This window comes from Platalea leucorodia (assembly GCF_965183815.1).
Source record: "Platalea leucorodia genome assembly, chromosome: 15".
Classification (NCBI taxonomy): Eukaryota; Metazoa; Chordata; class Aves; order Pelecaniformes; family Threskiornithidae; genus Platalea; species Platalea leucorodia.
Window position 1 is genome coordinate 4,112,065 of NC_138837.1, and position 25,884 is coordinate 4,137,948.

At 45.7% G+C, this 25,884-nt stretch overlaps 1 protein-coding gene across 1 annotated transcript in view; it reads right to left on the reverse strand.

The window, feature by feature from the left end:
• The window catches only part of COL5A1 (collagen type V alpha 1 chain), a gene marked incomplete at its 5' end in the record, with an annotated part of 122,786 nt that extends 108,239 nt beyond the window's left edge, over nt 1-14,547 (reverse strand). The window contains 4 exons of the mRNA XM_082327859.1: nt 6,555-6,717; nt 7,347-7,560; nt 13,718-13,885; nt 14,511-14,547. Coding sequence (XP_082183985.1) covers nt 6,555-6,717; nt 7,347-7,560; nt 13,718-13,885; nt 14,511-14,547 — 582 coding nt within the window. The remainder of the gene's footprint in view (nt 1-6,554; nt 6,718-7,346; nt 7,561-13,717; nt 13,886-14,510) is intronic.
• Between the last annotated feature and the right edge of the window lie 11,337 nt (nt 14,548-25,884).

The window sequence follows — 25,884 nt, forward strand, 5'->3', positions numbered from 1 at the left end:
GGAGACTGGCACAAAAATCTCACCATTAATTGCAAACCCATCCAGAAGCATAATCTTCAATAATTGTAGACATTTTCTAGGCAGCATTGCTCTTCTGGAAGAGCCTAGTTCTGTGATTTAATCCATATGTCTTAAACGCACCATTTCACTAAAGAGGATCCTTTTGAAAAAACAAAAGCAGAAGAAATGACGAGAAAACCAGCAACTAAATGGAGAATTATTAGGAGACTGGGGAAAGCTACAGACATCTTCAATAAAGAACCCTAATGCTGGCTCAGAATGTTTTATTTTCCATCATCTCACACCATGGTATATGCTGGTGGTGTAAAACATCAACTCTTTGCACTCCCTGAAAGGCTCTACAGCAAAAGAGGTGAAATCAGATTTGGCAGGGCCAGGAAAGCAGGCAGCCAGAACTGTAAATTAGCTTCTTTCAGCAGTCTGCCGAGGTAGGGAAAAATACACAGGAGCATGTATCTGTGGTGCATCTCAACAGAGAAATTCATGTTAATAAAAATCCTAATTAATTAAAAATGCTTTTTGAAGGTTAACAAAAACTTAATAGGCACAAACTCTGCCCAGCTCCTTCCTGACCCTCTGGACTAAGCCCAGATCTTGCAGAACATGATGGGTTCAACGCCACACTCGTGAGAAGCCTCACTGAGCTCAGTAGAACCATTAAGATGCTTCTGCTTTGAGGATATTGGGGACCTTGTTGTTTCTCCCGTAAGCATATAAATAAGCATTCCCATGTGCTCTGTGCCTTGCCACTGCTCTGTTCACATTTGCACAAGAGCCTCCCGCAAACAGGAACAGCGACGACAGCCATGCCGAGGCAAGCTTGGCTCTAGATGTGAACCAGACACGGATTCAGAGCTGAGGGTCCCACAGTACATTCGCACCCATGAGCTGAGAAAGTCTGCAAATATTGCAGTTACCACCAACCTGGCTTTCCCCAAAGCCCACTGGGCTAGCAGCATAGCTATCCTCCTGCAAGAACAGATAGAGGCTATTTGATATATTAACAGATCTGTCTGCAAGAGGGGAAGCCTAAATCTCTCCATCCTCAAACACCAAAAAATACCATAAGATATGCCTACATGTATAAGAATCCTATTTTCATTTGTAGACCTTTTGCTAAAGCAAAAGCTATTGATCCAATCTTATAACCTCAGAGGTGTCTAAAAAAAATAATGTACAGAAACTTTAAAAATAAGAGCACTTTCCAGAGCTGGAAATGCTACAGCCAAGAGCCTGGGAAGGGAGGGAGAAAACCCTAACAATAGTGAAATGAAATCTGGGATTATCAACCACAGTGATAATTGTTTAAGTGTAAACAAGCTAGAAGATGAAAAGAGAGTTGGCATTTCAACCCAAGAGCAACACAGCACCTGAACAGCCCCAATGTCTCAGCTAAGAGCATTGAAGCATCTATTCTGCTTTGTCTTGTTGCGCCTTGAAACATTCAGCAGCCCTAAGAGCACCTCTGGCACCTTGCCCGGGCTTTCTGGCTCACCCCAGCACAAATTGCTTTCCCTCCATTTCTGATGTCTTGATTTCACTAGTGGTCTTCAAAAACAAAGGAGGAAAGACAATATAAAGCACCATCCTTTCAGCATCATCCAAAGCCCAGCAGCATGCCATACCTCATCCCAGGATAAGCTTTTGCATAAGCTAATAGCAAATAGTTTGTCAGCCCCTCACGGTTTCACTGCCTTGGCGGAACGGTGTCCGCAGGTGTCTAAGACCCTCTCACTTTGCACCTTGGTTGGGCAGGATCAGAGGAAACCCACTTGGTTTTACAGTACCAACTACACCAATGAGACCGTTATGGGACCCAGCTGGACAAAATAAGCCCCTCTTGTCTCCAGAGGAGCCAACAGTAGAAATCAAACTTTAAAAAGCAATATACACATGCACTAAGCTTCTCCACTTCTGGGAAAACTAATTTCATATACGCCAATACCAGACACTGCTGCAAACCAATGTTTTTTCCAGAGAGTCAAAACACCAGTTACCTTGTAGGACAATCCTGCAAAATTTAAACAGATGAACCAAAAATAATTTACATCAAATGTACTCGTTTGTTACTAGGGTACCCTGAGCAGTTTTATCAAAACCTACTCTTTTTTTTTTTACCAATGTCCACACCACCGTTTTAACGATGCCAACGCTAGCTCTGCCAGCCAGGTGCCATACAGTACTATTATCAGCACAGCAGCCTCACACAACCATCTCTTACCTGACAGCTCAGAACACAAAATGGGATTTGCAGCAGAAATATGGAAGACGTCACATAACTGGGACTTTGGCAAGGTCCAGACAAGTTTCATTTTGTTCATCAGCCCATTGCTGTAAGTGCTGGTCTACAGAGTAGCGCTAAGCAGTAAAACAGGGCTGGGCCACACACTATTGCAGAAACCAAACTTCCACGGGATTACATGAGATGCTTCCAAACACCATTGCAAAGGGGCTAAGCTCACCTAATCCAGCCCAGAGACAGTAACATTTACCTGCCACAGACATTGTGCAGCACTTCCCAGTCATAAAGGTCCTCCAGCTGTGGGTTATGGGATTTCTCTGTTCACTGCTGTAATACAGCCACTTCTGGGACTGAAACACAGCACCAGCGACCTTACTGAGCCAGGACCTGAACTTTGTTTCAACCCACATCTGCTAAACCAGAATGACTTCTTCAGCCCAGAGCTGGCTGAGCTGCTTTTCCATCAGACCACCACAGCAAATAGCAGGTTGGAAAAGCCAGCCCACGGCGAGGTGCCATCCACATGGTCCTGGGAAATCGTGGTCAAATGGATTAAGTGAGCTGCACACTGTTTCAGCTAAACACATCAAAGCCTTGCCAGGCTTTGGTTGGGGGTGGGAGAGAGACCATATTCAAGCCGGACCACTTGCCCTGATGGAAGGAGCAAGCCCCAAGGAGATAGATGCTGTCCCCTGAACCCAGCAATAAGTTGTGCATGGAGCAGAAATTCCTTGGCATGAGCACCTTCCAAGGACAAATCTCAGATGAAAGCCCACAGCCATGGTTGATGGGTACAATATGCAACAGAAGTGTGCATTAACAGCCAAGTAAACCCTCAAAGGAGGCAAAGCATTGGCCTGACAAGCACTGAACTTATTCTCAGCTCTTACACCAGCACAGGCTACCAGGGATCAGCACAAAGGCTGAGGGGTCGGCCTTGGGATCGACATGCTGCTGCCAGCAGAGATGGGCTCACACTTCCAGTTTCTTGTTATCCACACAAGAACTGATGGGATCCTGCACAAAAAGGCGACTCCCGCCAGAGACTGCGGGCACTGAACAGGCAGCTCCTGCAGCGCATCACTGCGAAGCAGAGGCAGGAGCAGGGCCATCACATCTCCAGGACATTTTGGAAAGTCTCCCTAGGTTTCAGGCAGAAGATGCTTTGCTTTGTGGGAAAGGGACTTTCCCAGATGTCATTCTCTCTCTATTCCCATGCCTAACCATTAGACTGTGCTAGGACTTAGTTTCTAATGTATGTTTAAAAAAAAAGCACATCAAAAAAAGTTAATCCCTCTGAAAGTGAGATACATTCACATGTCTTCTGACTTCCTTCTAGTGCTGCTGTAGCCACAGGAACACTGCTTACTACAGCCTGCAAGCAAAGGGGAAGTGTTTATCCTGCACCATGGGCTATTTCTTTTCTCTTTCCCTCTCTGACTGCAAAAAGCCCTTTACTGTCTCACAACAGCACCCTCTCAGGCACAGCATGAAGCCAGCCGCCACTTCCCAACCCCGGCGCGAGAGCCTGTCCTGACATTTGTAAACTCCTGTTTTGAACAACAGCTCAGCACAAAACTTAACTTGTATAACCTAGGCTCCAGGCTTGGCCCCCCTCCAAACCTACCCAGCATTCCCCCAGCCATACAGAGAGATCCACACAGCCTCCGAACTAATTGAATTTTAATGAGAGGAAGTAGTTTTTCCACTGGAAGAATGTTGTGCTAGAGAAATATTTTGAAACTCCTCTAACCTTTCCTGCCAGGCTTTTTCTGCAGCAGAGCACAAGCGAGGAAGTCCCCATCTGGGCACTCAATTGATGAACACAGAAGAGCTGCTCTGCTTGCAACCCCAGCTAGACCTGGAGCTTAAATAAGTACAACTTTCAAAACAAAAGGTGTTTGGGGTTTTATTATTTCAGTCCTGACGAGGAGGATATGAATTCACACTACTTAGAGCTCTTGCTGATTCATGCTGAGACACAGCCCCATCTAAGCCCTCCCCAGTGCTGCCTTCCATCCCACTCCCAACTAACTGGGTTATTTTAATTTCCAGCAAACGCAACAAACATGTAAGAGCCAGGCAGCTCCAGGGGTGTAGAAAACACCGGGGACCATCTTATCAGCTGGGGTTTGCAGAGCAGTTGCCTACAGGAAAGCAGCAGCTTCATCTCATCATTCTGCATTCAGTCCAGAAAATATCAGCTTTCCAGGAATACATCACTAACAGTTTACACCCATTTCCCACTCTTCTGAGCCACGTTTCCCTGTACAGTTTCTGCTTAGCCTGCAGAAATAAGAAAGGAGGGACCAAAGGAAATTAAGTTGCTGAGATATGAAGAAAATTACATTATAGCCCACTGCCTTCATCAAACTGGTATCTTAATTAGTGTGTGTGGATATGCTGAAAACCCTCTTTGATGAGGATGACAAAAGAAAGGACCAATACTAGAACTAGAGAGGGTTTTTTTTTTTATATACATGCTGTATAATATCAGTACACATAAGACAGAGGAAAAACACTTGCTAATTGTCCAGTTCTCAGTAAGTGTCTGCAATGATCTTGCAGCTGCATCTTGTACCCAAAACAGGCAACAGGCTCCAGCCGAGGGGAACACTTGCTCTGTTTTACTCCACCTCCCAGGATCGAGGAGGTTTCACAAGCCCTCTGAGCTTGTACCCCTAGGTAAGTCCTTGTCAGCAAGGGAGCTGGGGCCAGCCCCATGGGAAGGGCTAACAGCGGAGCTGGGAGAGCATTGCCATCCATGTGCATTCCCTTGCCTGGCAGAGGAATCAGCAGTCCTAAATCCAGGTGAGCACTAAAAATCACCTGGGAACATCTCAAGCTTCAGGGGCAGTTACAGAAACTGTTACTTTGCAAAATGAAGTAGTCTAAAGCACAGGTTTCTTATCCAGTTTGGATGTGATACCAGGTTCTTTAAGTGGATCTGCTAGATCCCTGGGTCCAGTGGCTCCCCAGAAAAGCTCACCACTTTATATAACAACTCCACTTAAAATACGGCATCCAGTGCGACTGCTGAAGTTTTTGGCAGAATGTCCAACACTTGCAAAAGACACTCCAGTGCCCATTAAACCCAGCTTTTACTTTCCATTTTAATTGTTAAACTTCCCAGGGAATGTCTATTAATTTAATACAATTTAGAGATTCAGCTTTAACTCTGTAACTGGGATTTTGGCAGCAGTGTTCAGTCCATGCATTCTTGCTCTGTTTACAGCAGATCAGCTCCCAGATGTTGGTAATGTTAAACAGACTGGAACTTTCCTTCCAAGTGACAGCAAAATGCAGACAAGAGCTGGCTTCGCTATGGCTCTAATTATCCACCAACAGGAGATGTTCCCCATCCCTTTGCTGGGTTGGGGAGGCCCAGGAGATACAGCTCTTTCTTCACATAAATGCAATAAAAGTGAGGAGATAGAGATCAATAGGTCTTAGTTTACACTCCGTTGCACTGGCACTGATTTCAGGGAAGCAATTCTAGCTTGCAAGAAAGATCAGGGACAAGATTCTCATACACATGAAAGCCTCAGAAGTGCAGCAGACCACAGAAGTTGAGATTGCTAGTGAAATGCATATATTAAACTAGCTGCTGAACTATGGGAAGAACTTCCACCATATGTACCTTGTCTATAAATAATCCTCTATCTCTTTGCTTAAATCAGAGAAGCTCATGGGAACATTCCACCCATCACGATTTTGCTTTGCTTTTTAAAAGCAGTTGCTGCGTGGGAGGTGACAGGGCTGCCAAACAAGCTGTCGAGGAGAGTCCCCTTATGTCGTGGTGCAAGAAACCAAGAATCAATGGCCAATGCATGGGAAAAGAGCAAATTCCTACAGCCCTGGAGTGAACTGTGACTTGCAAGGGAGCTGCTTTCCTCAGCCTTCATGTACTGCCCCTGCAACTTTATCTAAATCATAACACAGGGATGAATGAAAACCCTGTGAGCCATTCCCATGCTAATCGAGCCGAGAGCGTAAGAGCTGCAGACCTACAAAATCCCAGTGCAGGGGCTGGTCTAGAACCCCAGCAAGGGCGTGAAACCAGAGAACCAGAGGAGCTCACTCCAACAGGTCATCTGGCCCACTGTTTTCATCATTACTACAGAAAGTATTTACCTAGTCAAAACTTAAAAATTAAATTACATACAACAGTGTTCTATTATGCAGAAATCCAATACAAGTTCCAAAAAGGAGCTGTAAATACCTCAACAGCCAGAACCCAGCTCATCATCCCTGTGGAACATCTCCAGAGCTGTTCATTGTCATGACTTACCTCAAAGACTTCCTCATCCAATATCCTTGTTCCAAATACAATGATGCCATTGACATCAATGATGGGATGGTCACTTCGGTCCAAGAACTTGGTTATCTTCTTTTTACAGTCCAAAATCAAGGTGACATTTTTCTTCTGCACACTGATAGCTACTCTGTGCCACCTAGAAGAACAAAGTCCATAAATGCATTAAACAGAGCCTTGGGCTTTCAAGAACAAGCTAATGATTGTACAACAATGAAGCTTTCATAAATTGATGTTCTGCAAACCTTCATGTATCATCTGCAAACACATGAAAATCATCCTTGGGCAGACTCTTAAGATTTCATTTGAATAGAAAAACTGTATTGACAGATGGTGCCATTCGCTTCTCGTCCCTCTAAAACAGGTAGGAGTGTGCCAGTTCTGGCTTCAACAAGAGGCAGAGGAAAAAAAACCGCACCAATAACTCCCTGGCTATCCCCCTTTCCCGCCCTCCTTATGTCCTGCAAAAGACTCAGTGTGGATTTTTCAAGACAAACCAATTCCTTAAGGCCCTTTAGAGCAGAAGTTAGTGTTCCTATCCCCATAAGTGTCAGACAATTTGCACTGACTGGTATGCAATTCAAGCTTTTTATATATGCAGTATTTATTCACCAAAGGGCAAAGTTCAAGACTGGGACACTTGGCAGTAGTCAAAGGTGTGTATATACATTTATATATAAGTGACTCCTATTTTACACAATGTTCAACATGCTGGTATTGATATAAACAATGTACCGTTTTTTCCTTTGCGCACAAAATTTCACTTACTTGCCATCTGCTAGGTTAATGCCTCTAAAGAGAGGATAGTCTTCTGGGCCTGGCTTTCCTGTATGGTCTTCATACAGGAATACAGGAGATCTACCCATCTCCACACCAATTTGCTGGATCCCTTGCTCATTGTAAATTGAGATCAAGAAGGACTGACCTCCTTTCTTCGCTTTTACAGTGGTTAGAATGGAGAAGTCCTCTGGGAATGGGGAAGCTGAAGTGGAAAAGCAAAGAGGTTAGTCAGGTTCGCTTGAAAATTAATCCCTACAGAAACAGTCCTGGTGTCTAATAACCCATGGGGAGACCACTGGTTTATCCCTCCAGATGTGCACACATCAACCCTGAAAATCTACATTGGGCAGCATTTAGTTGCCAGGTGAAGATCTGGCTTTCCCCCAAAGCCTATGGCGATATGGGGTTGGGATGGGCTGCAACCCAAAGTAGCCTGCACCAGCAAAGCCAGCACAGAGCAGAGTCCCCACCAAGGGCTACCTGCTCTAATGGCACATTAAAAACTCAAGCGCAGAATTGAGCATCTCTGAGGATAATTCATTTATAGTCAGAAAGCCTTTTTCCAGCCCTTATTGCAATCTGTCACAGAGCCAAAAGCCACCCCACATTTGAACTTGCAAGCAAAGGATGGCAAGGGGTCTACTGCTTTGGGATGAAACCATATAGTGCTGGGGAAACAGAGGTTTTAAAAAAAGCTGTTGGTTTAAATCTGTATTATTTGCACCTAACCCTTCCTTAGTGTGCCTAGAGCATTTTAGGAGACAAGGCAAAAAACTGTTTCATATATCACGACATCCCCAAATTAACTTAATATGTCAGGGGGACAGAGGAAATTAAGCATCCCATGCCAGTTAGGCACATACAATATTGAAAGGGTTTATTTAAGGGAATAGGGAAGTTGCATCAGGTTTTGTCTATTCCAGATGAGAACAGAGCATTCTGTGGCTTTGGCTTTCAGGGTTCATGCAGACAAAAAAAGAAATCTGAAAACAGAAATAAATCTGGCAATCAGTAGGAGATACTAGTTTGTCTGCATATTAAAAAGCATCTCAAAATTTTCCTAGCATTTTCTCCACTTAGGAAAGCAGCCCTGTCTGATCTCAGGTGATTCCTGTCTCTATTTTTGCATGGTTTGGAAGATTAAAGCCATGAAAGTATGAAGCAGGTACAGTCAAGTACAGAGGCAATGCTCTGCACAGGGGAAGGGTCAATCCCCTGCAACGCCAAATGAATATATTTCAACTTTTAAGCCAATATGGGCACCAAGTCACACCCTGTGCAAGATACAACTCCTCCGTTTGGGTTTTCTCTGCCATTCAGACTGGAAAGATGAGCCCAAACTGAAAAGCCTAGATGCACAGCCCAAACAGGACATCTTAAAAACACCAGCAGCATTAGTAAAGGAGCTTTCTTGATCAAATTATTATTGGAGATGGGACCTATTGAAACCAAGGGTACCTACAGGGCATAACCTCCTCAGATGCTGCATTTCAACAGCATGAGACTTGCAGCATATCTTTCCTTTAAGGTCCAGGCTTTCAAAAACAAGGATTGCATTGTACCACTGGGTATCTGCTTGGGAAATCTTAAACCACGGCAGGGCAGAGCAAAGTGGGGCAGCCCTGCCACGGGCACTGCAGGCTGCGTGTGCTGGGACCATCTACGTGTGTGGCAGCCAGCGGCATGCCGGGAAGGGAACAACACAATGGATCATTTTTAAACTGCAGATCCGTAACCATATAAAACCACAAAAAATGTCAAGCTCGGTGCCCATAAGCTTCAAATAGACTTCCTTTGCCCCTTTAGGCTTTTCTTAGATGGTATCCTAGGGCTGCATAAGGGATTTTGACCCAGGGAGGGGACCATGGGAGTGGGGAATTCTTCCAACCACAGCAAAGCTAGCAAGTTCAAACGCAAAGAGGCCATGAGCTCACCCTCTCCTCTTCTGCCTGGGAGTTGCTTTAACTTTTATTAACAAGTGGTTAAAACGCATCTAGCTGCCTTGCACGGAGCCGCACCACCAGGCAGTGGAGGAGGCACCCGCAGGCTGGGCTGCATCAAAAATGAGCACTGCTACAAACAGCTTGTGCAAACAGAGCAGACCAAGTGGGACATCTGAGGGTACCTACAGAGTCACATTGTGTTTGCACCAAGTTAACATCCCTCACCTTAGTTAAACAACATTTGGAAAGAAGCGTAAAGCAGTATTCTGAACAGAGGACTCACAGTCAGTAATTAAATGCCATGATTATAGCCTGATTTCCCCCTAGGACACAGACCCAGATATTTGGCAACGGCAGGCATCCGATTATTGTGCCTCCCATAGGATGCACTGAGCTTTATCTCCCTCCTGCTGTATACAAATCCTCCTGTAGCACTGAATCAAGACCATACGCCTTCCTGGTTCCAATTACAGGCTGCAGTTTTGGGCCTTTTATGTAAAATAGTTCATGTCCAAAATTTCATTATGAATCCACAATACAGTACCTTTCAACTTGGACAAGCTGCCAACTCATTAAAAAGCTGCTTTTAATTTTTTTCATTATTATTAAAATGTCTCCATGGTGATGCGAGTTTCTCAACCCAAATAACCATAATGGATGAATTATAGCTGACATTACTCTGTTACTGCTCTGCTGTCCTGGCAAAACAACAATGCCTTCACTGTCATAGCTAGAAATGACCCAGGCTATTAAATGATGTATGAAAACGCATCCACACAGACAGCAATACCAATAAATACATCATAATAAATATACGAAGCGCACAGAAATTGACCCAGATCCCCTTAAAGACAATGGAGACACCCCTCCAACAACAGGTTTGGGATTAAGCCCTTATATTTGTTCACTTCTTCAAAGGAGCTCATGCTGAGAGATGTTGCACATCCATCTCTTCACTTAACGGCACTGCGCCGATGCCGAATTTGGCTCAGCATTGCTCTTTTACCCTATGGCCAAGTCCTTTCAAATTCACTACATGCAGCCTCCTGCAAGGAAGGGTTAAGACCCCAATTCTGCAGATGGAGCCATGGAATGAGCCAAGGAGGTCCAGGGTGGGCAAAGATCCCTCCACCCCACGCAGCTCCCCACACGCCGATGCCATTAGCTTCACTTGAGCAGATTGCATCTGTGGTATGCCCCAATATGCAAACCAGTGGAGTCAGGCTGAGTTTCTTCTTTCCTGAGCACCATCACCAGGGATTAGAGGCTCTTCTGCAACTCATGGTCTTCAAAATAGAGACAGTTGGGACCTCTGCCTAACCCAGATCCTGCAGGTTTACCCAAACACAGCCTAAAATAAAGAGCCCTGCTGCTGGTCTGGGAAGGACAGGAAAGCTTTGCTGCTTGATAGCAAAAAGTCAGCAGAAACAATGAGCTGATCCAGTTCCTGACACAAACACAAAGCAGATCTGTTGTGCGAGATGGTGTCATTTCCAGAGCCACTTTTCAAAGGAAAACAGCTCTTCAACAGTGTCACCAACTTCTGGCTTTTTTCTTCATCTGAGAAGACTCTCAATTTTGGAATGACTTGTTTTCCTCAGAGATGACTGTTCAAGCTATAACAGAGATTTTTTTGAGCCCTTAAATATATATGCAGACACCCACAAGCAGCGTGGAGAATACAGAGTTTGCTAGAATGCAAATGACATTTTGCTGGCTGCCACCGAAAACTTTGCCTTTCTTGCCTCTGCTGGAAGAGCACGGTTTTGCTGGGAAGTAGAACTTATTTAGGGAGCAAGGACAAAGAGCATCTCAGCAAATTTTCTCACTCTTGTGGGCTTGAAAAAACAGACAAGTTTTTTTTTATCTCTCTTGCTTTGCTGGCTGTGGAAGCAGAATGTAAAGCCCATAAAATTACCATCTTAGAAAAGCACTGACTTCTAATTAACATAAAATATTATGTGCAGTGTACATTTGCCTAGGGTGCTCTATAGCAGAGAGAGAAAGTTATGTTACAACCCACCCTCCTGTTAACGTGAAATCACAAAAAACACATTTCTCCTGGTACATCACACTGCAATTACTTTGTTATCTTTATCTCCTCTCTCATTCATTTGGTGGTGTGAGCTGAAGTCACATCTAGTTATGGAGATGTACTAAAAAAAAAAAAACATTTGTTGATCTGATGGAGAACACCAGGGCTTCTTCACTTTGCTCTTCCCTTCCTATTTCCTCAGCAAGCAGCAGAGGAGACTCAATGACTTTGGAAGTCTCTGGAGAGGGATGGAGCTGCTTCAATCACCCCATGGTCATTCAGATGATGAAATGATTGAAAAGTTGCTTGATGACACTAAGGAAACACCATCCAGATCTTCTCGCCCAAGGAAGACAGTAGATGCAAACCAAGAACGCAATGAGGACATACAAGTAGTAAGGTGGGACAAAAGCAAGACAATAGCTTACAACACCGAGTTCTCTCCTGTGACCACAATTTGGTTCTGCATGCTGCCTTGTTATGTTAACCTTTGTCATAAGTGGTGTCATCCAGTCTCCTTGTGACATTAATTAGCCAGAATACTCCATCCTTGTTTTTATTTCTTGGGGTCACCACTGTTTGCTGGTTTCCGTAACACAGAGGCAACCAGGCAAGATTTCACAGTGGCTACAGCATCTACTGGGAAGCTCTCAACTCCACTACAGTTGTATATTCCAAACTGGAACCATTTCCTTCAAGCACTTCTGAGCTTGAAGATACCAGTTGGGCCAAAACTTCGAGTCATTTCAGATACATGGAAAGAGTGTGTGAAAGTGGTTAAACACACGTTGGTTAGGTTGAGTTGATCTTGCCTTAGGACAGACTGACGACTCAGGGGCTACTGCAGGGCCCTTGCAGCCCATCCCTAGGATGAATATTCCCCATATCCACAGGCAAAACCCTCTGGGATATGAAGGCACAGCCTGGCAGAGGGGTGCGGTTGGGCACATAATATTATCTATAGTCAGAAAGAACTGTCCTGCCCTGGGCAGCGATAAAGGCAAATATAGGGTCTGTTCTGCACTTCTGCAGACGCTGAAAGAGGGCTTTAGGCAAAACTGAGCAGCTCCTTGGCTAAGGGTTGACCATGCGATGGAGGGCTACCAGCCTGCAGCCCAGGCACAACTGCTCTCATCTTCATGAGAAGCTGTCAGTTCATATTCAAGACACAGGGTATGCTCCTGCTCACCATGGATTAAATATAATTCGCCTGCTTATTGTCACAGCAGGATAATAATGAAGTCTGAAAATAACCTTAGTGATAATACATGCAATGAAGGAAATACAGGACTGGAGGATGCAAGCGCAGCAGCAGTCCAGCCTCAGAGTCCTTGTTTAGGCCATTGACAGGCTGGGTCCGATAGATACAGCATGTTAATTAAAAAGCATTGGTAGCGCCATGCCACATTACCTCCGATTTAGCTAATGCATTTTGCATCATTAATTCTCTCACAAACGCCAAAGGAGAGTGTTTGCGCCTCCTGCTTCGCACACAAGTTACACGCAGCGTCTTTTCTAAACCTTCCGCAGCAAAGGCACTTTTCTCACCAAACCTAGAAAGTCCGACCATGCCTCCTCCTAGCATCCCTGCACTCCCCCATGTAAAACAGGGATAAAGCAGTGCTCCTGTGCGGCTTCGGAAGGAAGACTTCAGTCTTGAACACGTAGTCACCGTCAGAAGCTCTCAGGCAGTGAGTATTTTGGGTCCATAACATGTCCAGTCTTTTTACAAGCACATTTTACTCTACAGTAGTGATTGCCCCTTGGCCTGAAAAATTAAGTCTCCAGTACATTCTCAGTGACAAATGAAATTGTCAGTAGTCCATGCTCTTCAATGGCTTTGTGAACTCCTGCATCTTAGTGGCTTTCTCTAACGAACCTCCGATTTCTTCAAACAACTTTTCTTGGGACATCTGTTCTTGTGGGGCAGTATTATTTTTATATGGTGATTATTTGTGTTATGAGAGACACCACAGCCACAGATAAGACCCTACTGTGCTTGGCACTCCACAAACGCAGAACAAAACACAGTCTGTGTTCCTTTGCATCTTCCAAATCTCTCTCGCCAGCTGGATGTCACTGTGTGATAATGACACAGTAGAAACTTTCTAATATAGGAGGGAACAGATGTAGGCATTGGCCACATCTTCTGCAGCGAAACCCGCCACCATGTGCAAATGCAATGCTAAAAACAACTTACTGCAATGTTATTTGATGGCTGAAAGCTTGCAGCACCCTGAAACAGCAGAATCACTCCCTGCCAAGGGAGCATGCAAGCACACTTGGAAAATGAAGAATTACACAGTCCCCCATACGTGCCTGCAGAATCTAAGAAAAGGATCAGATATTTCCATATGACAAATAAAAAGCTGCAGACTCACCAGGATACAGCTGCTTTGTTGGTGCACTAAGCTGAGCATCTTTTGTTACTCTATAAGCAACATCTGCTTCTTTTGAAGACCTTCTGCTTGTGCAAAACCCTGTTGTTTTTGTTATACCATCAGGTAAATTATGAAAATCTAATACCTTCAAGAGGTCTGCAGGTTCAGCTGTAAAAAGAAAAGGAAAAAGACAAGAATTAGCAGGCAAAGAGACTGGCACTTGCTCAGATTCAAGTCATTATTAGCCTGCCTCACACAAATCATTCATCACAATTTTAAGAACAGGTGAAATATGTTTTCAATACATCTGCAAATACAATGTTAATACCAGCTTCAAAGCTGGGACACTGTACTGCTGGCCAGAGACATTAATTCAATGCAGAGAGGAATTGCTGATCAGCTATCTGCACAAGGGCAGAAGGGAGAATATACTATCTTATTAGCTATAGTAGTTATATTTTCTGGATGTCTTCACCCAATCTCCATCATTCAAGCACATCCTGAAGATTAAGCATTAGACAGGAAATTCACGGTCTGAGAGAAAGGTTTTAAATCAAGAAGTTGCCATCATGCTGATGCAAACACTTCACTCTTTTTTCTTAAGTTGGTTGATCCAAAAAATTGTTTTGAAGCAAATACCTGAGCAAGCTTCCCCAAAAGATTACATACACCATGTAAAACCACCACATGTAAATTCACACCACCTAGGATAACAGGTAAACCCACAGCCATGCCTCAGGGTACAAACAAATTATGGCAGAGCAGGATCCCAGCACAGCGCTTTGGTGCTCACGGGTTGTTCCTGCTGCCTGCAGGCTCGTGCACAGCATCTCACCCTGCCCTGGGTGAAGGCAGGTGGCACAGGGCAGGGATGCAGCACGACTCTACTGCAGGCAGCCAAGTGCCCCCTCTGTAACTTAGTCCAAGCCCAGGCAATCCCACCAAATAATTCCCCTTCTTTGCCAGGTATCCCCCACCCCCCCCCGCTCCCATGACACACCAGGATTTCTGCACAACCACCAGTACATACGAGCATTGGCATGGCCAACACCACACATACACTTCACAGAAGAGGAAAAATCTGCATAGGCATTCTGACTAATGCCATGAAGCAAAAGGCTTCTTTCCTCAACAGCCCTCCTCAACCACATCCCATTAGGCTCATACCCTGACTGAGGCTCTCACTGCTGCAGACCTTAAACTGGTCAATGGAGAGCACTTGTCTCACACCCAGGGCTCCCCACACCAGCAAAGTCTGGTTCACCTCCAGATGTTCAGGTCTTTATAACATCAATTAAGTAGTTCAAGTGATATGTCTCATTAACTTCCTAATCTGGTCTTGCTCATGTCAAGAGAGATGGTGTCTCCAGAAGTGGAATAACCAGCTCCAACTTTAAACACTTAAAAGAAATTTTGAATTTTGACTTGATACTTGGAGAAAAGTGCTGCCAGAAAGATGAACCACCCAACTCAGCAAACACCTAGCTGTGCTCAAAGTAAACATCTGCATGACAGCTCCATTTAACCTTGCCTGGGCAATATATCACAGCTGTATTCTGTTGCCACTTGATCCATTATTTTCCCCAAAGAGTGATATTATTCAGATCCTCAAGGACAGCCACACATTAGATAACCTGATATTTGAAGTGATACCCAAGACAAACCCCCCTGGGCTGGCTGCCCCAGCTTCCATCAGGATCTCAAGACATCTCGCCACACTGCGTGGCCAAGGGTGCAAAGCTTATTACCAGTTTGCAGAATAACCACAAACAGCCCAACTGCATTCAGGAAGGTGCATGGCATCGCTGCTACTGAAAAAAAAAAAAAAAAAAAGGACAGATCTCCCAAAGGGCAGGAAAATAATATAGGAAAAAATCTTGCAAAGGGAAAAAAAGTTGGCCTCACATTGGGGTCAAGCATATTACTAGAAAGACCAGAGAGGAAAGAGGGAGAGGATTTCCATGGGATATGCTGTATGCAACTGGCTGCATCCCTGGGGAAGAGCTACAAGCATGCACATCAGCACTGAACACAACAAACAACCCTGCAATGGAAAGCACTAACATGAAGAGATCTTTTACAATATAAAAAGTTTTGGTTACCAAGAAGAGCAGCCTAATATTTGCATGGAAAATTCACGTACATTGTTAGACAGTTTTTAAAAGTTTCCACAATCCTAAGAAGCTGGGCCCTCAATGAGAGATTACAAACATATGGCAAATCCAAGTCAACACTGCAGATAATAAACCAGCTGAGAGAGTCTGGCCCAAGCAGCATGCAGCTGTAATGTTTCCTCATCTCTCTTACTCTTGTTAGACAGTATATGGATGACACACATTTGTCTAAGCTGTCCTTGCCACTTAGATCTTCCCACTGCCTTTAACCATGTTTTGTTTCACACAGAAATATCTGCATACATACAGCCCAAACTGTGTTTAAACAACTAAAATTACAATAAAACTCCAGCTCTGCTTCCAGTTACCTCCCTGTGCTCCAAGAGATTCAAATCAGCCAGCTCCTAAGCTGCCTCCAACATTTATTTAGGGAGGAGAGGGGAAAAAGGCAAAGGCAAGGGGGAGGGGATGTGAATTCCAGACTCCTGACATCAGCCGGGTCCCCACGCCGGGTGCCGGGGGATTTGAGCCTCGCTCACAGCGCTGCACATAAACCATCCCGCGGAGAGCGGCCACGGCAGGGCCGAGGTGTTTGCAGGAACAGAAGCATCTGCAGAAGAATCCATTGTCCAAAAGCTTGGCTGCTGCTGTGATAAAAAACTGTGTGGCCATCATCTCCTTCAGCAAGGGAGCCCCAGCACACACCAGAGCCAGTCACGGTCATCTCATAGGAGAGAAGCATACAGTGCTGGACAAATTAAATGCTGCTCGTTGTCATGATCTTAAAGCTAAAGTTGTGCAGCATATTGAGAGGAAGGGAGTGCGACACGAAAACAGAAGATTTCACCAGCTCTATATGTTAACAGAATGACACCACTTGCAAGCCATACGGCAACTGCTTGCCAAAAGCTCCCGTGGGGGTTATAGCAAGGTGAAGGGCATGCAACAGAGCTGGACCTCCTCCAGAAGCAACGGGTCATGAGCAGGCTCAGCACTCCAGCCTCTGCTCAGAGCCCTCTGAGCACCCCCCACCCAGCACCAGTGCCCTGGTGCAGCACTTCTCTCATTTATAAAGGATGATTCAAGCATCTGCCTGCCTCCCTGTGCTGCTGTAAGCCTCTGAACACAACATGCAATTCATCTTCATTTAGAAGGAAGATCCTCTGTACCTCCCCATAACTATGATGGATTAGGTCAAAGCAAGATATTAAAGTAAAACAACAGTCGGGGTATTGCGCAAACAAACTGCGAACCACGCAGGTAACCAGCAGGAGAGGAAATAACCTCTGTTCACAGATGTGCACGAGTGTCTCACCTCTGCTTGCTCCTGGAAATCAAAGGAGGGCTGAGGAGCCAGCCAAAGCCCTAAGACCACTCGTGTTGCACTTCATCTCTAAGAGCATCGGTTTGAGTAGGACTTAAGCAGCACCAAAGTCTCCAGCTCTTTCCAGAAAGATGAGCTTCACACAGGAGCACCTCTGATTCCTGCCCAGCTAATCACTTTATTTCCCCTTGATATTTTCAGCCAAATCTGAACTCAGCAATCTCCTGTTAGGAGCTATGATGGCATCATGCACAGAAGGACAGACTGGACTGACCAAAACCAGGCCCTACAGGGTATTTCTTACAAGCTTGCACTGGGCTTGGCCTTCATCTGAGGCCAGTTAGCTGTTGCTTTACAAGAACTTTTTTTTTTTTAAACACTTGCTATTTTATGAATAACATTACTATGCAGCATTACACACAGAATCATTCTTTCACTCGAGATGCACAGAGCTCCCCAAAGAGACCAGCAGCTCAGTCCCTGCTGCACCAGAGGAGGGTGGCAATACACCCAGTACAAAGAGGCACACCCCAAATAGCCAAAATTAGACCAAAATCAGACCAGCGGCTGCCCCAAAAGCCTGCACCCAGCACCGTGTAAAGCCCTTGAACAAGACCAAAAAGGAGCATTACTTCCCATTTTAACAGAGGGGAGATGAACGACTCACTGGTGAGCCAACAGTGGTAAAAGGAAGAATTAAATCCCTCATTCCTCCATGTCTGACCAAAGCTTTAACCACAAACCCAATCTTTCTGCATTAATCTGATTCTTAATTATTTAATTACCTGTTAAAACCTGGAGCAGAGGCAGCTGGTATTAAGCTTATAACTCCACCCCCATTCAGCAGCAGCCAATAGCCACTTTTTCATTCTTACACATCAATATTAAAGCAAATCAAGCAGCATTCATTGAAATAAGCTCCCTGGCTTTGGGCTGGGCACAGGCTCCAGCCAAAACAGGGTCAGTGCGGCCATGCTCTGCCACCCTCGACCACAGCCAAACCGCCTGCTCGGACTCCGCCGTGGGATGCAGGAGCAGAAATATCCCCAAGCAACTCAAAAGGAAACCAGAGCATCGTTAACATCCGAAGGTAAATATTAGCACACACTGAACACCCCTGCATGTGGGCAAACCCCATCCCAACATGACTAGGTTCTTCATCCTCACCTTTCCTTTCCTGGACTGTTCTTTAAATCAAATTTTAAGAGAGAAAGAGATCTTAAGCCCTGCGGATCCTTCAGGACACGTGTAATAATAGACAAGGATGTTTGTTAAATGTCATTACACCTGCTAGTCACAGAGCAGAAAAGGGACAACCAGCCCTTGTTTAGTGACTGCAGCGAAGGTCAGTTAAAGACTTTCTCCACGCACCATCTACCACACAACCATTATGCAAAGGTTGAACAGTTTGGTTTCTCCAAGCTTGATATCAAGCCTAGACCCTCCTAATTCTAATCTTCCCTGGCCAAGGCATTTTGTTTTGCTTTCACCAGGGGAAGCTATGCCATCCTTGCTTCGCTCCTGCGAGGGCTAACGGGTGTCAGCCCAGAGAGGGCACAGCCACCAGCTCCCTGCTCCTCTCATTTCATCACCCCCTTGGCTGTTCTCCAGCTAAATGTTCTTAAAAGCAGGATGGATCAGCAGAAAAAGACAATGTTATTTTCACCTTCCAAAAGAAAACCAACCCAAGAACATAATGGAAATGGTGCTATTGAAATTCAGTGCAAGATAGATCTGCAGCTTCTGTAAGACTGTGCTGAAAATCCCAACATATACAGCATTAGCTAGAAGTCATTAATATAAGCCATATTTATACCTATAATAATAATTTTTAACACCTGAAGCAAAGCTCTTGAATGAGCCCCAAAGCACTTTACTAAGCATCAGGATACCTACAAGTAATGTATAAGTGACTTATGTATCTCCATTTCCAGTGTCTGAAAAATTACTAAATTACACATAACAAACCTCAGAACAATTCTCTCCTGTCATTTTTCAAGGTCTCTAATTAAACCCTTATCCCCAAGGAAATCCGCAATATTCAAACTTGCCACCGAGTTGAAGGCTGAAGCTGTTGCAGCCCTGCAGTACTGGTGACAGCCGTTCTCCGTGGCCGCCCTGCTTTACACCGCGGCATTCGGAGGCGGCTGCTCTCACCGGCCGCCCCGCACAGCCCATCGGGGGAACCAAGCAACACCAACATGCACTGGTCAAAAGGCAAAGCCAGGCATTCAAAAAGACTATGGTCTGGGTTCTAGTACATGATAAAGTTTAAATATATTTAATTTTCCCAACTACATGCAGTTGGTTTTATAAATCTATTAATATCCAATCACACACAAGAAATTTTATAAATCTGTTCTGAAAGTTGCCTCCCAGTTTTTCAGGGTGATCTCCAAGCTTTTCCAGCTGTCATTTGGGAAGATTTTTTTTTTTTTTAAAGTGAAGCAATCACATGACTCCAGGAGCAGAAACTTTCAGAAAAAGTAAGCAAGAAAACCCCACTAGGTATCACAAGACTCATACAAATCCCAGCAAGCAGGCAACGCCGTGACGCTGTATCTCAACAGCAAACGTAACAGCGCACACTTAGCGCAGGCATCACGGGGTTTCAAAGGCGATCCAGGCTCTCCAAGCCACCCACCAGCCCACGGTGCCCCGGAGCTGGGTGTGCAGCACGGGACTGGAAGGAGCAGAAACGCTGTTTCTGTAGTATGGAGAGCACATGTGGAAAACCTACCCCAGTTCTTAATGGCTCCGTGACATTCGTTTGATTGCTAGTGAGAGGCTCTGACTTGGCATCCCCCAAGATTAAAGCCAACCCTTTGAGAACATTTGCAGTAATGAGAGCAGCAGCCGAGCTCCCACACCATGCCCAGCCTGTTCTGTCCTCTGAGGGCCTGGAAGGACCACGCATCCACCGGTCAACAAGAAAACTATCTCCCCAATCAGGCCAGCATCCTCATTGCAATAAGAGCTGCACCTGCAGCAGCTTGCATACTCCAAAGGAGTTGGCACCTATATCTACCTCTTCCTCTTCACAGACCTCTCCACGTTTTCTAGTGGAGCTGAAAAGGACGCTATGTATTTGGTGTATTGCTGAAGACAGGTTTGCTTTACAACTACCTTCTGCTCATCTCACCAAAATGGTCAGGAGGCCCCTGAAGATCTCTGATCAGAAGCTGAAAAGGTTTCAGCAGAGCAGTTTAATCAACCAAAACTGCACACACACCACTAGTGCTGTCCACGAGACAAGAAAGCAGCAGCACTGCCACACAGCAGCTGTGTAACAGCTGTATCCAAAACTGAACTTAAGAGGTCAAAGCCTTCCCCTTTCACTATCACTGCCATCTTAAGGTATATCTGTAGCTTATTCAGTCTTATCTGACAACATCAAGCATGCCTTCAGCATCTTCACTTAACACATTCCTAGAACTTAGTCAAGAAAATCCCCTTTTCCCAGCTTTTTGCCTTACAATACCCTTCAAAGGGGAAAAATTTCCCCATCAGCATCCTGAGACACATTTATTGTGCGAGGCTGACCTGTCCTTGTATTAATGTAATAATTGAGACATTTGGGTGTCTGGAGAAGAGGTCACCATCCTGTAACAGTGGAGAACCAATTCTTCTGTATTCAGTTTCATAACAGCTAAAGGGCACGCAAAGACCTTCAGGACTTCATGACGCAGCACTTAGTCATACTATAGTTTATGTGCAATTATTGCCAAAGATCTAAGGCCATAAGGTGAAGAACGAATAAACATTTACGTTCCCAGCTCATTCCAGGTGCCCTCTGCAACTTTCTCGTCATTTATTACGTAACCCACCAGTCTGGGTATCTGTATCCAAGCATCACATCACCAGTGAAGCAGGTTTACTGGGAAGCAAAGCCTTACTGTACGAACAAGCAATATAAAACAACTTGCTATCTTATCCCACAGCAAGTAACAACAGTAAATAAAGTGAGTAAGGATTACTTCAAGAGTAGCATCTCCTTGAAAAGTACTTTGAGCCCCATAAAAAGGTGGAAAGAACAGTTTTAACAGGAAAAAGAAAGAGATACACAGCAATTAACACGCCCACAATTAGCTAACTAGGTTAAATTGCCCTGTTTCTCTTGCACACAGATTGCTGACGGCATCCAGGCTGGCTGGAGCTGACTCCCGTACCCAGCCAGGCTGCGGTCTCACCCGCACAGCCTTGGCCAAGCCAGGTAGCTCAGCAGAAAAGGTGGACCCAGCTCCCAGCTTTAATGAAACAAGGTCTTCTTATGCCACCAGAGAACCTACTCCTTCACATCTCCGTATCTCCATCTCTTATTTTTATCATTTTCAAGCCAGAAAATCACCAGCATCTGTGATGAGGTTACAAAAGAATTTTGTAAAGCACTTTCAGGTACTCAGGTAACAAGTATGAAGTTATTACCATATTTTCCCCAATTACTATCAATGTATCCTGCACAAACAACATTAGGCAGAGCACAGCCCTGTCTCACCGCCTTACCTTCACAAACAGGAAAGGAGGATTCTGCAGGGCTGCCCGAATGCACTGCAAAAACCCATTCCCGGGAAGAGACAGAGGAGAGGCTACTGTGTGTTTTTAAGGAAAGAGGTGTTTTCCAACAGAAGCCCAAAAAGCCCACGAGCCGTGAGAGCTGAGCAGGGTGCACTCGCACAGCGGCACAGCAGTGGCCGGGGACAGAGCGAGCCAGCGGTGACCCAGCAGCAGCACTGCTTTAATCCTGACCCAGGAAACCCAGCCAAGGTCGGGGTTGCTCCAGGAGGGAGCTGAGCCTCTGCACCCACAGGGCTCCCATCAGGGCAACGCGCTGGGTGCTTTGCTGCCAGGCCTGGAAGCCAGCTAGGGAAAACACCACTCCAAACAGCAAACACAGACCCTTTCCCTTCCATTTTTACCAGCTTTTGCTTCTTTAAATACTTTTCCAAGATAGTTTATTTTAGTGCTAAATAAACACTCAATTATTTGGAGGACGAAATGCAGAGCAGCAGCAAGGCGGAGCAGAGCTTACGGGGGAAGGAGGCCCTTCCACCGGGCTTGGGGCTTCTCACTCTCCAGGCAGCTGCCCGGAGGCTGACATGGACATCTTGGCTTATACTAGGAATTAAACACCAAGGGGTAAACGCCTCTGTGCCGAGATCCACAAGAGACAGCCAAATGCAGATGAGAACTGGAAGCTGCTTCACTTAGGGATGTATTTCTATGGAGCCTGGAGTCTCCAGGTCATGCCTGTGGGATTTCAACAATTTCTACTCCTTATCTAAACACTTTTCACCACTGCAGCCCTTGGATAACTAAAACAGGATGGCAGCTGCTAAGACAAAATAAGAATATAACACTCTAGTTACCATTGCTCAAACATCTTTTGAATGGACTTAATACAGCCCCTTTAATTCTTCAGCATCCCAGCAACCCAATAAAACAAAATGATATATTTGGACAAAGGGCAAAGGCATTTTAAGGAGGAGAATTGAGGAATCTGAACTGCAGGACTGAAGATATAAAAGTTTGTTCCCCAGGAAGGGGCATAATACAGCAAAAAGAGGCCAGCTATAAAAGGGGTCAGATACTCATCTGGTGCACATCAGCTCCTTCCAATAGCTGCAACAGAGCTGTGTCAATTCACATTGCTCTAGATAGCCGAATATTTCACCAATGACTCATGTCATCCCCTTATGTTTTTTTTTTTTTGTAAAGGCCCAAATAGTCTCAACTGTGAACAAAGGAAACCATTATGCAGAGTCAGATTCGAAAGATCGTATGCATAATCCCAAAAGGGAAAGAAACCCAGAACTGATACTGGAGCAGCTCTGCAAGACTACATTAAATTCAAAGAATCAAATAATCTTTGTTCCTTTGAGCGCAAATCTTTTTTTTTTTTTAAAAATAATCAATCATTTGGGTTTCTAACAAAGCAGTGGTGTTAGCAGCTAAGAGCAGGCCATTCCTCCACAGAATATAATTAAACCACGCAAAAAAAATCTCTGCTGCAAATGCCATGCAAAGCTTAAAGACACAATGCACAGAAAACAGGCAAACATTTAAGGACTTTGGGAGAAATCCCAGCCCCATTCAAGAGCAGCAAATATCCCATTCGTTTTAATGAACTGAGGATTTCAGATTGTCCCCTGGTAGGGAAAAAAAAACAGTACAGGGCTGGCTCCATGAGCACAGGGATTGCTCAGCAGAGGAAAAAGGGTGCTAAAGGGTCAGGGAGGATGAGATCTTTCCTCTGGTATCGGAGCAGCTCTGGCTGGGGCGATTCCTGCCCTGCGCTGGCGTGGGAGGCAGAGAGCAGCCAAGTGACCCATCCGTCACTGGGAAGTTAGGGACCGTCCGCTGCTGCATGCCAAGAGCACGCAGAGGGGAGCCCAAAGGAGGGGCTTCTGCCCCTTTCAAGGAGCCGCTGACCCCCATTTCCCACAAATCCTGAGGAAAGGCGATGACTAAAATCCAGAGCACAGGAAAGGGGTGGTGATGAGGTCCCCAGAGTGGCAGGTCTGAGGGTGCAAAGCCAACGCACGCTGTCCCTTTCCCTGCTCACTGATGCCTGCACGGATGGGTGAGACCGCCAATGGGATTTGCACTGGGTTTCACCACCTGCCCCCAAGAAGGGAACCACGGTACGACTTCTTCCTTCCACCCCCCTCCCCGTGAAGCAAACCATCTCATCCACTCAAGAGAAAAGCACAAAGCCTTTTAAGGTAGAGCCCAAGTCAAGCCCTGCCAAACCCCCAGCCCACGTCAGCACCCAGCACGACTGTTCAGTGTCCAAGGAGATTTTACAGGCCCATCTGACAGCAGGGTCAAAAGAATTAGGTGAATCACCAGCTTTGCAGTCACCATCGCTCATACGCCTAGGCTGCAGCGGAGATGCCTCGCATACCACCCTGCCCACGGCCCCGCACTGCTCCGATCCCGGCCAGCCAGGATCCAGGGGGAAGCTTTCCAGTCCCCCACCAGTTAGATCAAGTATTTCTAGGTCCCTGTGACATTTTGGAAAGTTCTCCAGCAGAAGTTTGATTACTGGCAGGAGTCTTGCCCTTTAAAGAAAAGCCAAGGGTGAACAGAGTCTAAAACTTTTAGAGTTATTAGAACTACAAACTCGCACGCTCAGCAGATCTGCAAAAGGAAACTGTGACTGAGCATGACTCCATCATCTGAATGCACACTGAGAGCTCCTAAAGAGAGCTCAGCTTTAGGACCCATTTCTGAAAGCCAGCCCATAAAGGGATGCAAGTTATATGCAAATGAAGAAGCACGCTCCTCTCCTTCCCTCCCGCCCCAAGTCTCTGGTTCCTTTACTCAAAGACCCCAGTTTAAAATCCTTGCAAGGCCCCTGGACTGCCTCAGCCCTGAGGCAGCACATGGACAGGTACCAGGAAGAGATGGAAGTCTCATCCAAGGAATCCATCATTCTTCTGAGCAAAACCTTGGCACAGGGTTTTGAAAAGCAGCTCTGCAGGTACAGCATTGAGGTTTTCCAGGTTGAGGGGGGAAGCTCTGATGTGAGAACTGTCCCCTCTCTGCCTATGGCACCTCATGCTTTTCTTCAGGAGGTGGTGAGGACCCAGCTAGCATCCCTGCAGACATCTGACCACATGGTCCAGCTTGGTGACAGGGAGGACTTGATGTCCACAGGCAGCATCTCTTTCACACCGAGCATCCCAACACGAGGCAGAGCTCACAGCTCAAGCCCAGGACCACACGCACAGATCAGTGCTGCAGGGACTGCGGACCCGTCAGCATCACTTGGGGACCTCCCAGTCACACTCCACTGTGACCATCTTGCACAGCCAATGCAACCCAACCGAACTCCAGCTTTCATTCAAGCTAATGACAGCTTAAGCAAAATATTTATTGCTTCTGTGAGTGATCATTATTTTCTGGCTGGGCCTTACAGGGTATCTGCTGCCTTTCCCAGTTTCACTGCACTGCCATGGGACTCGCACCTAAGCCAGCTGCAGCCAACCTGGGGGCTCCTGCAGCTCTCAAGCAGGTGCATTTGAAGGGGAAAAAGGAAAGTTCAACCTTTTGTCTTTGCTCTAAGGAGTGCCATGTGTTTCCAGACAATTTGGCACTTGGACAGCATTTGCATTCTCAAAGTACTTTGTAATGATCAACCACTTAATGCTCTTTGCAAGATTTAATTAGGGCCTGATCTTGCAGTACATTAAAGTCAACAGAACTTTTGCAACCAGTTTTAATGAGGTGAAGAAGAGTTACTCCTGCAAGGAAAAAAGAAGCTGGCATGTTCAGCTCCCAGACAGGGGGAAAGAATACATGACGCCCTGACATAACGGTATCTTTGTCAGAGCAAGTGTGAGCATCCTCCCTCAGCCGCTGCCGCAGCCAGCTGCAGTGCGCTGCCAGGGCCACCATCTGCTCCCGCCTGCTGCTCCTAGATGCTGCAGCACATCGCGGAGGGCACCTTTCTTCCTCCTTTTCATATCCAAAGCTACTTGGCACTGAATCAAGAACAAGAAGGGCATCACCCTTTGATGAAACCAGGGACACATGGATCAAGGCAGTGGCCTCCTTCACAGGACATCTCTCAAAACCTCCCAAACAAAAACCTTCCAGGAAGGGAAACAAAATTCAAACAGCTGAACTATGGTTTTCCTGCCAAAGCAATACTTTGCAGCCCTCTGGGTCATTTTATGTGGGTGACCATCTCATTGCATCCCAGGGCTGTCACTGAGCACTCACAG